This window comes from Parasteatoda tepidariorum, chromosome 5 (assembly GCF_982258835.1).
Source record: "Parasteatoda tepidariorum strain Cologne lab strain chromosome 5, Ptep-v5.0, whole genome shotgun sequence".
In the NCBI taxonomy this organism is placed as follows: Eukaryota; Metazoa; Arthropoda; class Arachnida; order Araneae; family Theridiidae; genus Parasteatoda; species Parasteatoda tepidariorum.
Genome location: NC_141759.1, coordinates 785,439 through 799,625, shown reverse-complemented (window position 1 = coordinate 799,625; position 14,187 = coordinate 785,439). Strand labels below are relative to the sequence as shown.

The 14,187-nt window shown below is 30.7% G+C and overlaps 1 protein-coding gene across 3 annotated transcripts in view; it reads right to left on the bottom strand.

Annotated features, from left to right (window-relative positions):
• The window catches only part of LOC107453289 (protein O-mannosyl-transferase TMTC3), a 268,366-nt gene that overhangs the window by 49,787 nt on the left and 204,392 nt on the right, over positions 1-14,187 (bottom strand). For all 3 annotated transcript variants that reach the window (XM_043049050.3, XM_016070054.4, XM_087163097.1), the window contains 2 exons: positions 3,850-4,016; positions 2,812-3,064 (listed from right to left, as the gene is read on the bottom strand). In XM_043049050.3, the coding sequence (XP_042904984.2) occupies positions 2,812-3,064; positions 3,850-4,016 (420 nt within the window). The remainder of the gene's footprint in view (positions 1-2,811; positions 3,065-3,849; positions 4,017-14,187) is intronic.

Below are 14,187 nucleotides of genomic sequence, written 5' to 3'. Positions count from 1 at the left end.
AATATTTAGTAAAAATAATATGGATACAATATTTAGTAAAAATAATAAAATAATTTGGAATTTAGTAAAAATAATGAAGGGACTCCAAAAATTAGAAAATTAAAAAGGGGAAAAAACGACATTCCATAGAAATACCAGCACTGAAAGCACATCGTGATTTCTTTTCCTGTAGCTGGAATTGGATATAATTTTTTTAATTTGTCAACATGCGTATTCCTTTTTAGTGAGACAATTATCCATTTGGAATGACATCTCAGATAAAAAAATTTATGGACCAGAATAGGGTGATTTTAATTTCCTTGTGTCAGGATGAATGAAATTACTATTAAATCAGTTTCAAAAAAATGAGCATCATAGCGAATTTTGGTTTCCTTAAAAAACTCATCGGTATTTTTGACAGCTATTTTTCTTGCTTCATCAACAGGAGGATCAACATCATATTTTAATTACAAGATGATTTTCCATACATTAAATAAGCAAAAGGTAATTGAGTTGCGGAATGAGGTATATAATAATATTCGTGTGTTACTAAGTCTAATAATTTTGTCGGCGGAAATTTCGTTGATTTTACTAGAGATTATTGAAGCGTTAGATTTTTCTACCTTTTCGTTCATTTGAGGATGATGGCTAATAACTGCTTAGAATAATAGTTTCTTAGAAATCGTCTACATTTAGATGCAGTAAGTACGATCACTTAAAATTTTATTGGGTATTTGAATTTGAAAAATTTGTTAGAAACAATTTCTATATGCTTGCATTGTTACACTTTTTGAAGGAAAAGTCCAAAAATATCGAGTAGCATGATCGATTACTAAATACAAATATTATTTTAGTTGAGTTGCAATTGTTCGACTTCAGTGTTGTCCTAATCGCGCTTGCTGTAGGATATGATATGAACTTAAATGTAATGTAATCGATTACACCCCACTTTCATGGCATCATGATTACTTGTAATCACAATTACCCGTAATCACAATTAGTTACGTAGCAGTAGTTATCTATAATCAATTGCTTAATCGACTCTTTTAAAAGGTAAGTTTGTTTCTTGCATTAATACTAATGCTTTTATATCTCTGTGAATTTGAATAACGGAATTTCAACAACTAATAAAATAAAATTGAAGCAATTTATAAAGTGATGGAAAAACTATGATAAATTTTAAATGATACTTTATGTATAATTAATCTATCTTTTAGAGAGTTGAATTTCTAACTCAGATTATGGTAATTCTAATGATATGAATCTGCACCAGAATATACAACAAATAATAAAAAAAACAAATGTTGTATGATAGGTGCCATGAAAGAAGAGAACAGTGATATTAGTGTACATATCCGTTTAGGAGGATGGTGGAAAAAACCGATTACCACGCTACCTACATCTATATTATTATAATAATTGCTTATTACCACAGTATTTATAATGGCAATATCAGAAGTATTTAATACCACGTTTAATAAAGCATCACTAGCATCAACAACAATTCGGCGATTTTTTTTTATGCAATTCAAAGTTAGTACCGATATTATTTCGCTAGCCAAAAATGATTATGAAAATATTTGTGTCGTCACTAATCATTGTCAAGAATTAACATTTATTGATTTTGGTAAAAGGTACAAATTTAAATTAATAAATGAATGAAGAAAAAGTACTGAGTCCTCTCTAAAAAAACATAAGAAGTCGTTTTATTATTATTGACTTAAACCACTATTATTTTTAAGTGTTTTTTTTTAATAAGTACTAAACTTATTGCGTTGGTATCAAGATATCTCTGTGGAAATGGATTATTATGGAACTCATTGAAAGGGATATGTATTGACGAAAATTATTGATAATGATAACTTTCAGGGGTTGAACTCGAGCAATAGTATTATGCCAAATGGTACTAAATATAATTATCTTTATTTTGAAAGATGAACTTCTGAAAGCATAGTCTAACATTAATTATAGGATGAAACATTAATCTTAGAACATAAAACCATTGGAAATGAGACAAGTAAGGCTAAATTATCTGAAAAATCAAAATACTATTTAGCAAACCCTAAACTGCAAAACAACAAATGAAAGCCCGCATGAACCTTTCCATCCCTTTCCCCCTTCGTCGAAATATGCAGTAATTCACTTGTTCAATCTTCTCAAAAAGCCAAATACATTTTTATCTATTGACTGGCCCTATTAATAGTTTTAGATTAAGCATATTTTAAATACCCGCGGAACCAAAGGCGCATATTAAAAGTCAAAGCCTGTGTGATCAGAACGGTCTTCAGCCGCCATTTATTGTCGTTTAAAAATTTAACTAAAATGTCAAATTAGCCACGATGGCTCAGGGGATGAAGCGTTCGCCTTCCAATGAGGTGAACCGGGTTCGAATCCCAGCGATGGCTGGTCGATTCGAATTCCGCATCCGGCTTGCACCGACTACAGTGCTGATGTAAAAAATGTTCCCACTGGTAGACGAATCATAGGTTAGAGTCCCCTCGCCGTCAGCTTGACATCGGAAGGTTTTCGTGGTTTTCCTCTCCATGTAACGCAAATGCGGATTAGTTCCATAAAGAAGTCTGACGGTTATAAAATAAAATGTCAAACTAAAATCACGTCCATGTGACAAGGGGCTGTTGGTGTCGGAAACGCTCGTCTCATATATAATACCGTGAGCCATAAAGAAAGAATCGCGCCATCTACATCGTATATATGCTCTCAGTCCTGATCACAGTTCTGGAAAACAAATATTAATAGAAATCGAGAGGTTTTCTTCCGTTTAAAGAAACCTTACAACCTGTCCACTTATTACACATAGAAAAAAGTCTTTACCATGACAGCCGCCATTCTTGCGTCCTCTTCCATCTTGAATAGACTGCGTACAAAATGAAAGACTCCTGCGTACAGAAAGAGTGTGGCCACATTCCTGATGTCCCAGAGGGAAGTGACCAAAGGAATGGTGGACATCGTCCAATCACAGCAGAGATGCCAAGGGAACAAGAGCAGCCATGTATTTACAGAAAGGAGATAGTTGTAGGTCAGCTGCCGCGTTGGAGTAGCAGATACAGCCACTGGATTATCAAACCTATTGAGAAAAGTTTTAAAAAAAACATTTACATTTTTATGCACTCATACCATTACCCAACTATGGCCTCGCACCTAGCACCATTTTTAGAGCTCTATCGCTTATCCGCCATGGTAGGAACATCAAGATCACGTAATTTTTATCCTGGTTAGGCGACTTGGATAATATCTGAGCTGGTACCCTTTCTCCAAACTTTAACATAACAAGCAACGAGAGTACTTTTCGACACGACAGATTTAATGCGCACCTCGCTTCGTATAAACGCCGGTAATTTTGTCGGCTGTCAGGATCAAACTCGCTACCCCCAGCTTACCAACCAGCGGTGTGAGGGACGGCTGCTTAACTGACTGGGCCACCTTAACATTGCCACCCGATAAATGGCAGTGAATTGTCTAAAAAGAAGTGTTTTTCAAAAATGGAGCAATACCTCTCCTGCTTTTAATATTCCAGGTTAGTTAGGTTATTTAGTAAGTTATAATACAATTTTTATACATTCAGATAAAACTTATATCGATATCAATCTCACAAAAGCAGGTCTGTCACATTCATCGGTCAACAATTTTATGCAATATTTTTTCTTTGCATTATTGATATACTTTCAATAATATAGTGTTGATTTTTTTGAAAAATAAAATCTTCAAACTCTATTTAAAAAAAAAAACTGTAATCTGAAATTTTTAAATATGTTCATTTTAAAAATATTTTTACATTTTAGATACACTCCTTACATTTCTATAACTTTTAAATTCATGTAAAGAAAAAAATCTTAAAGAGTGGTCACTCACCTACTAAAAACGGGCACTTTGTGACCCATGTGTCGCCACCTAAAGAAGATTATGACAACTAAGAAACTGCTCAAGAGAAAGAGTCGCAGAATCTTGTCCCTTAACCAAGGAGTCACCACTCCACGACCCAGCATCAGGTGTCGGATACTCTGAACGTGACCCAAGTTCTAAAATGGAAGAAAAGCAGACAAAGGAGTTCATTTTTTTCCTTTCAACATTTAATCTTTGTCAAAATTATTTTATATTACTGTAAATGCTTCCACAGCACTTCATTTCGGGCATGCACAGCAGCAAGTAGAACTATTTTGTTCAAGTATTTTTTCTTGTATAAAACAAATTGATGGATTAACAATCTTTAGGTGCAAACATATTTCATGTACAGATAATATTTACGAACTGTATACTTATTACTTTAATGAAAAATTAATTAATTTGCTTGCGTCACTAGACGAGAAAAAGGTGGAATTTGCCTTGCGTCCATTGCTCACAGGATAAATATTTGAGTTGCTCAAAGAGAATTTCCGATGAACATCACTGAATATCTTTAAATTTCGTTTTCTAGACATGATAAGGGTCTAGTTTTTGTAGGAAGTGAGTAAAAAATAACGAGATTGCGAATGCGTTGCACTCAGTTCAAGCTCCGGGGCTTTGATCGCGCAAATCCACCAAATTTTGGAGATGCTGAATTTCAGCATTTTACCTGATGTCCCATCAGGCTTCACGAATTTTCTATGGAGTTCACGACAAGTGATTTTGTAGTCTTATAGAGATATACTAAGGTATGTGAGTGTTCATAAAACTGTTTCTTATATTCATCCAGCTTCATCCAATTTATTTACTTTTGACATATTGCGAATTTAAGGCTAACAAGGAGCCGAGTTCTTGGTTACAGATTTGACACTACTTTTTACAAGCAGATCTACATTATATTGAACTCGCTGACTCTCTTAAGTGCATTTTGTGTGAGGAATATGTTGACATGTGTAACAGGCATCTCTGGAGCTGCTCTGCCCTTCAAGAGACGCTCTCCACCGCTGGAGATACCTCTTTTTCTGGATTGAACGACAAGACTTATTCCGCAAATATAAAGACGTAGTTAAAAATTAAAGGGTGGATCCTATTTTGAAATGTCGCCAAACTCGGTTTTCGGAAGATATTTTGGGGGGGATTATTTTGAACGTCCGATCACATCACCAAAATTCTTAAATATGATTGATTATTTGATATGTATACCTACGCGAAAGTAGGATTTCGTTAGAAAAGAGGCAAAAAGGGTTTATTGTTTTGCCATTTATGCCTCTGATCTCTTGCTGTTAGAATCGTCGTTATTTTTTCATTTTTTAACCGTTATTTCATTTATTACCGTTATTATTTCCTTTTTTAATTTCTTTTTGCTCGGTACCGGCTGAAGCATGATGCCTACAGTGCTTTTATTTGTGAGGTCATAAGGACGTACAATCCGATATCAAAAGATGAGCCATCAAAGCAAAGGTAAGTTATTGTTCATTCTATTAAAAAATATTTTAATCAATTGGTAATAATTTTAATTGTTTTTTTTAATAATCAAAGCGCAACGTTGAGCCCAGTAATAATCGCCAGCTTGGCGAGATTTCAAAATGTCGCCAAGAGGTGGGCTATTCTAGGATTTTACTTACAGAATGTAAAAATAAGCATGCTACCTCATGTTGATTGGGTTCGCTCACTGATGTGACCATTTATTATTTGGAAAATAAAAAAACACCCCTGGAGCATCACAGACAGCATGATGAGTTCCATAATTTCTCTAAGAGCAGCTCTTTTTGTTTGTCAAGAGATCTTGCATTACTTGGATAAATAAATCCCCAATTTAAAAAAAAAGCTAACAAATATGCCCCAGTTTTGGCATTTTGGTAACAGAATTCGCGGTCGCAACGAACTATAGTAGGCGTTGTTGTATGAGACGAATACCTGCGATTTCTATATCAACAGTCACTCAGTTACTCTAGAGACGTTTTCAATGCAGCGTGTAGCATTTCAACGTTCTTTCTTTATTGTGGCTTATTAAATTTAGAAAAGAAAAAATTTTGATATTCTTTCTTATGCAAACGAAAACAAAATGGTATTTCTTCTTTTTAAAGAAGGAACATCCAAAACACATCGGAAAAATATTTGTACATAAACAGAAAAAAATATGTAGATTCTTATAAAAGTTAAAACCTAATGTCCGAGAAATTGTTTTACTAAATTTAATGATATAACACGAAAGGCTTATTTAAACTTTACATTCCATAGTTTTATAAATCATATTACTTCAAAAATTAAAATGAACAAAAAGCATACATAGGCCTCATAATTTTATAAAATTTAATTTTGTAAAAAAAGTTTTTTGACAACAATCAAAAAATTTTAAGTTTCAATAAAAATCATTATTTAGAAACTAAAAAACGTAATATAAAGAATGCTTACAAAACAAAACAGAAGAAAAAACAATTCTTTTTTGACGCCATTTTTAGTGCTACGAAAATTCTCGTCTTTGGGATTTGCCAAAAACAAAACAAGATAATTTTATTTTTTCAGGAGCGAAATATTTTACCAAAAAAAGGAAAATTTACCACTTCCCATGACATGAAACTCTATCGTGGTAAACGTACGTTTTGTAAATATTATTTCATTTTGAATCTTACTTATTAGAGTTAATATGGCGACAGAAATAGAGATTGTTATGATAGAGAAGAAAATAGAGATTGTTTTGAATCTATGTTAAACTCTATATCGGCCCATTTCCCACCGAAATCCGATTGACTATTTTGATTTTAAATAAAGTGTTTCATTTCATGATTTGTCGCAAAAATTTTAGGTGTAGATTGGCACTTAAAAACCGCCAAATCTGTAGCGGCGTTGGCGTTAATACGTAAGTACCGAATTTTTATTCCATACTTTTCTGAATCATATTACTTCAACATTGGAATATGCAAGAAGTATACATAATTTTATACCATTTATGTTTTCAAAAAAAAGTATTTTGACAACAATTTTTATCTAAAAATCAGAAACTAAAAAACGTACAACAAAGAATTCTTAGGATAAAAAAATTTTTTTTTTCAAAATTCCTTATATTGAAATAAAAAAATTTCTTATTGTTCCTTTTTTTTTATTCTTAGAGCTCATAATCAGACGTAAAAAACCATTCCGTAAGGAACTATCGACAAATAAGAAAAAAATTTTTTACAAGCTAATTTTTTATTATGAAAATCATAACACTTACCTCTTTATAAATCAGCAGAATTCCAAATGAAATGTTCTTCGTTTGAAAATTTTATTTTCAAATAATATATGCATAGATTTGCCGCAAAATTTTTTATTACTTTTAGATAACGTACCACACATCAAAATTTTATCATTGTAAGATCTCGATTTGAATTTGAATATGTAGCTTAAAAACAGAATTGCTGAATTCTAGTTTAAAGCATTCTTTCAAAGCTAAAAAATACTTACCAAGAAAACGATAAAACTTTATTAATCATCAGCACGATTGACACTATTTCAAGTAATTTGAATGATTTTTTATTGTTGTTTTCCGAATTATATAGATACAGAAATATATACTGTTCTATAACGAAGAAGAATATTCTATAACTATTACAGTTCTGTACGCTCTGAATTCACATTTATTTATTGGAATGACGAAAGCAATGTTGACTTCACTTTAATTTGTAATGAATTGAAGACAGAATTTTTTTTTACCGTAATACACACATCTGTAACAGCAAGTGATCACATAATTGGAAGTTATGTTGTTGGTAATAAAGGTCAAAATTATTTCGAAATTGTTCTTCAAACGCTTGGCGCGTTCTGCTTCAATGTTTGGCATGTTCTGGTTAGTTTTTTCAAGTTCTTCTACCTTTTCCTTAGGGAAATTTTGCTTCTTATTTGCTGCTAAGAAAATGGCGTCCGTCATTGCCAATGGTTATGATGGAATTAATGCCTGATATTTTCAGACTCCCGCTAGAGGGCGTACTCGAGTGTTGCGATCGCGAATTTAAAAAAAATCTATTAAACTTCGATTCTTAGAGATTCATCTTGAAACACAATGGATGCTTTTAGCTTTCATGTATGATTTATAACATTATATGAAAAAAAGTTTAAAGAATTTTTGACACATGAAAGTAACGCTTATTTAATACAAGAAAAAAAAGTACATAGATTATATCTTTGATAAACAGTGGGTAAAATGCTAAAATCAGACTGTAATTAAATGTAGGTGAACATTATTCAAGGAAATTTCTGTCATTACTTGCAAGTTTCGTCATTTTAACTCATCGTTACTCGTGGATTTTCCTTTGCTCAAAGTAGTTTGATGGAAAATTCATAGTTATGAGTTGAAACAATCTAGTGATAATGGTGTTTAAAAACTTTATGATAATTTAATTTTTCCAACAGTAATTTAAAGTAGTCATTTTTTAATATTAAAACAAAAACGATAGAAAAATAACACAAACGTTAGAATCTTAGTCTATGTTGCTTCATATTATGAATTATGTAAAATTGATGAATCATGCAATTAAAAACCATGTAACTTTATATGTTCAAAATAATTTTTTCAAGTGCATAATTTATAGCAAATATGTTAGTTAACGGCTGTAATCTTCCCATAGAAGGTGAGTGTACAAAACTTCTAAACCTGTTCGGTTGGTAAACGAAACAAAGAGGCGTTACAGATGATTGGTAAAAGAACCTTCAAGTTTAAACTGGCAATCAAACAGGTGCTGAGATTTTATTTCACAACAGTGATTTTTCACATTTCACTTGTCTTTTATTTTCGTCTAAATATTGTAACTGCAAATGTGCATGCTTTTTGGCTTCATACTTGAAAAAACATTTGAAAAACGTGATCACTACGGAAATCTCAGTTTTAAAAGCTTCTAGCTTTTTTTTTTTTTTTGCGGAAAATAATTCTATAGCACTGAGCTTATAATAAGTTGCATTAACATTTAAAGTTTGATTTAGTTATGTTTTTTAAGGAAAATATGAACTCATATTTTTAAATCCACGGTGAGGAGGACCTTGGTACATTTCCATCTAACTATTGGGCAATTTATATCTTAGAGGTCAAATACGAGTTGGCCATAGAATGGCTCAGAGTTAATAACTCAAGTAGCATCTAAACAAGACAGGAAATTAAAGGAACGAGTCAATGAACAAAAATATGTGGAACAGAGCCAAAAAGTACTTTTATCTCGCACAGAAGAAGAAGAACAATATAACTAAAGGAGAAAAAGAAAAACAAAACTAAATACTCCGATAGTCCGTTTTATCTTTACAGCGCCATTTTCATTCGTCCAGTCGCACGACACGATAACGCTAATGAATCAGATAAAGAAACGGAACGACTCTTTTTTTTTCTTTTTCTTTTTGATTCTTATTCATTTATCGTCTGCTCGGCAGATGATTCTCAAACTAAATGTGATTCATTAACATTCCCACTGTTGTTTCTGGACTTTGTCAGTTAATTCCCAGTAAAAAAAGAATATTCCTAAGATAAGAAAATCTCTCTTTTTTCTTCCTTTTTTTTACGAAAAAAAGTTTTTTGGTACAATATTAACCAATGATAAACAAATCGTCATGTATAACGACAGGCATAGAATGATAAAAAAATAATGTCTAACTACTTTTTTTGTACATAAAGGGAAAAAGTTAAAGTTTGGAATAATAATAATGAGAAAAAAAAATACAAATCTAGTTTTCCCCTCAGGGGTAACTTTTAGACGTCCCATTAAATGCATCCAATATTTGAGAAACTAATCATCATCTCTTTTTCTCAAATAAAAAAAAAGTTAAAAACTTTTTTCTCTTCCTAATTCAGTGTTTAAAAAACATTTTCTTATCTTGACTTTGATAGCGGAGGCTTCTGGATTATTTGCTCTTTTATTAAATGACTTATAACTCAAAATGAGTTCAAATTAACCACAAAAACTATGAAATAATATTTCAAAAAAAAGAATGCATATAAGTGCGATAAATAAAATGCGGGAAAAATTTTTTGAAGGTCACATTAAATACTTTGGTCTCCACTTGTCAAAAAAAAGGAATTAAAATGGAAAATTTGGAATGAATGCTTTAAATGGATCGAGAACAAGTAAAAATTACTGAAAGTAATTTTTTGTATACTATTCCTTCCTTTTGTGGGAGGATATGCAGGGTGATAATATGAGTTTAAATTATTTCTGTAAATATTAAAATCCTTTATAACCAAGTGATTTTTCAAAATTCTTTTTCGTAATGTCCCTCATTTGAAAATCTTAATGTATTTTTTTTTTCATTTTTAAGAAATATCATGATAAGTATTATTTCTAAGCAGAAATTTAATGTTAAAAAATATTCCAAAACATATTTCAACAGTGTCTTCAAAAGTAAAAATTTTTTATTATAGAACCTTTTTCTCTAAAACATTTGCTCTTGTTTTTTTAGTAACAAGTATACAACGTCTTTAAAATAGTAATGATTTATTTTAAAATTTAAAAATTTACACCAAAAACTATTTTAATCGTGTTTTAAGAAATACAGCATACACAGAAACATATAGTTTAAAAAAAAATTTCTGCTTTTTAAGTTTGAATATTTTCACTTTAAAACTAAAACATATTAAAAAAAAAAAACAATTTTAATCGTATTCTTAAAAATACAGTATTATTATATAAAACCATCTTCCCCAAAAAAAATTTCTGTTTATCTTTTTCGGTCTATAAAATATTTAATTATTTTAAAATAAACAGGAAGCATTTATGGGGGTAGTTGGTTGTTCAGCGAGAAAGGGGTAGAGCCCTTTAATTTGACAAATTTTGTAAAATCAAAATTAAAGAGATTTATCATTCGAAGCAGAAACGTATTTTTAAACTAAGTGGAATTGCCAAAGCAAAAACTAATCACTAATTTTTTGTGTTTTTATGAAATTCACAAAATGGTCACCAAACTACAAATGCAGTTAAAATCAACGCATATTTAAACTTGTATAATCGTTTTCATAATCTAAGTAAATTATGGCAGCTGCTACCTCATCTCAAAATACATATTTTTAATTATCCTTGATAAAAATAACTTAAAAACTAATAACCGCATTAGTGACATTTCGTATAATTTTTCATTCAAATAGTTTTTAAGTTATAATAGTGAAAAGCATGCTCAGTGAAAGTTGTAGTTCAAATTATCTTAAGCGTAATTTTCGTAAAAATATCTGATTAGTCAATGATATTTTAAGCAAAGTTAAGAAACTATTTACAATGTTTGCCAGCTTCTTTAAGGTGTTCAGATTTGGACTGACTAGCTTTATATTAAAGAAGACGAAAAAATCAAATCTTCGATCAATTCTCAGGACAGCTGATACAAGAAAAAAAGTTAGGTATTATTGGAAATTCGCCTGTTTTTGTACGTACTCTGTTCCATAAAATTCATTCCATTGAAGTGCAACTTAAAACTTGACAGATTATCGTTCAATCTCAATCAGTCAACAGCAGATCTCGTCATCGTCGTGATTCAAACCTCTCACTTTGAATCTCGAATCATTATTGAAAGAACAAAGAAAGGGAAGGAAATTTATAGTTGCCAAGAAACCGTTACTATTTGCGGACACTGGAATTCCATCTAAAATATCTGAAATCTCAAGATTTCTTTTGAGAAAAGAATAATATTCTATCCATCAGAGTTCTCTCCCCCTACCACCTGTCCTTAAGGAATATGAAGCCCTTAACTCATATTCTTAGCCAGTTTACGAAAAGAAGTTCCTCTTTGTTTTCTTTCTTCGGCCTCATTTTCGGTTTATTCTCTTCCTTCGAAAGATGTGTGGGAGGATTCTCGGAAAAGCGCATTTGGATGAAGTGTAGGGGAGAGTGGGGTCAATTGTAACATTTTTTACTTAACTATTTTTAACTAACAAAAAATCCAATATATTATTAGTATTAATTGACAGACGAGTAAAGTAGACTATCCTCTACTAGAAAAAAAAATAAATACCTTATTTTAAATGTTATTATATTAGTTATTAACAATTTTTGACAGTCGTGCAGTTGTTACAATTGTCCCCACTTACGGGGTCAATTGTAACAGTTCATAAATTCAACTGAAACATAGTTAATTATACATATTATCATAGTTGTGATATATTTTTTTATTGATCAAAATAGTAGTGATATTTAAGGAGTAAAAATAATAATGAGCAGAGACCTAAAGGGTTAAACTTTTAACTTTAAGGGGTTAAAAGTTTTAATTTATGCTGTGAAAGGTAACAAATAAAATAATGCACATGCAACATAATATAAATGATATAGGAAACTATTGGTGGTTCTCAAAGAGTTAAGTAATGGTTTGTAAACATAAGATTATTTATTTTCAGCTGTTACAATCGTCCCTTTACTTATTGTTACAATTGTCCCCAAGACGCCATTTCAGCTTCATTTGTTAAAAACAATGCTAGTTAATTAGCAAAACTAATCTTTTTTTTATTGAAATGTTAATTAAAGTGTCCACTTACATATTCGGTTAATAATTTTTATTTGTTTAAACAAAATTACTTTGTTACAATATAAAATTCTAATACCAAAAAAAGTACTTACGTAGCGTGAAAATATCTTTTGTGATGTAACTCTTTCAAAAGTACATAAAAATGGTTGCCATCAGGGATGTACATGTAGATTTATTAAATACACCTTGTGCGCCACCTAGGAACCAAATCTAGAACCGACACTCGAAATTTTTGCTCTGTTACAATCGTACCCTGTTACAATTGACCCCACTCTCCCCTACTGAAGAAGCTACATTTTATCCAGGTGAATAGTCAGTTACAAAAATTGAGCAGCTAGCAGTTCCATGTTTTTCGTGATTGCGTAAGCAGTGAAAGAATATAAATGGTATATTTTTCTTTAAATTCTTTAGAATAAGTCTGGAAAATCTTGCATTCTTTTGCTTTTCCCCCCGAAACGATTATCGAAGCACAAAAATAATTTTTATTTTTCCTTCTTTGAAATGAGTTTCATTGTAAAAAAAAATTCATTACAAAAAGTAATTTTTTTACCAATTTTAATTTAATTTTAGTTAAAAGTCTTGACAAATTTTTAACGGGATGAGGATAATTGCAAAGTTAGACTGCGTGCTTCTGTATATTTTGCACATCTAAAATAAACTAAAAAGTTTGTTGAATAACCTGTGGTGAAATAATCGATGTTTGTCTATTTATTTGTAGTGAACATTTCATTTTAGAAATAAAAGTATGTCATTTTTCAATAAATGATTAATCAGGTATCGAGCTTGGTTCATTATTATTAAGTGGAAAAATTTAAATTCTGTTTTATCAGTAGGGGAGAGTGGGGTCAAATGTAACAAAGGACGATTGTAACAGAGTAAAAATTTCGAGTGTCGGGCTCTAGATTTGGTTCCTAGGTGGCGTACAAGGTGTATTTAATGAATCTACAAGTACACCCCTACTGGTAACCATTTTTATGTACTTTTGAAAGAGTTACATCGCAAAAGATATTTTCACGCTACGTAAGTACTTTTTTTGGTATTAGAATATTATATTGTTACCAAGTAATTTTGTTTAAACAAATAAAAATTATTAACCGAATATGTAAATGGACACCTTAATTAAAATTTCAAAAAAAAAGATTAGTTTTGTTAATTAACTAGCATTGTTTTTAACAAATGAAGCTGAAATGGCGTCTTGGGGACGATTGTAACAATAAGTAAAGGGACGATTGTAACAGCTGAAAATAAATAATCTTATGTTGACAAACCATTACTTAACTCTTTAAGAACCACCAATAGTTTCCTATATCATTTATATTATGTTGCATGTGCATTATTTTATTTGTCACCTTTCACAGCATAAATTAAAATTTCTAGCCCCTTTACTTTTAACTTTAAAAAGTTTAACCCTTTAGGTCTCTGCTCATTATTATTTTTACTCCTAAAATATCACTACTATTTTGATCAATAAAAAATATATCACAACTATGATAATATGCATAAATAATTAACTATGCTTTAGTTGAATTTATGAACTGTTGCAGTTGTCCCCGTAAGTGGGGACAATTGTAACAAGTGCACGACTGCCAAAAATTGTTAATAACTAATATAATAGCATTTAAAATAAGGTTTTTTTTTCTTTCTAGTAGAGGATAGTCTACTTTACTCGTCTGTCAATTAATACTAATAATATATTGGATTTTTTGTTAGTTAAAAATAGTTAAGTAAAAAATGTTACAATTGACCCTACTCTCCCCTACTTTTAATCTTTGCGGATAAATTACTATGTATCCATTTCTAAATCATGAAAATCAGTAAAAATGCCAGTTTTTAAAATTAAAATTT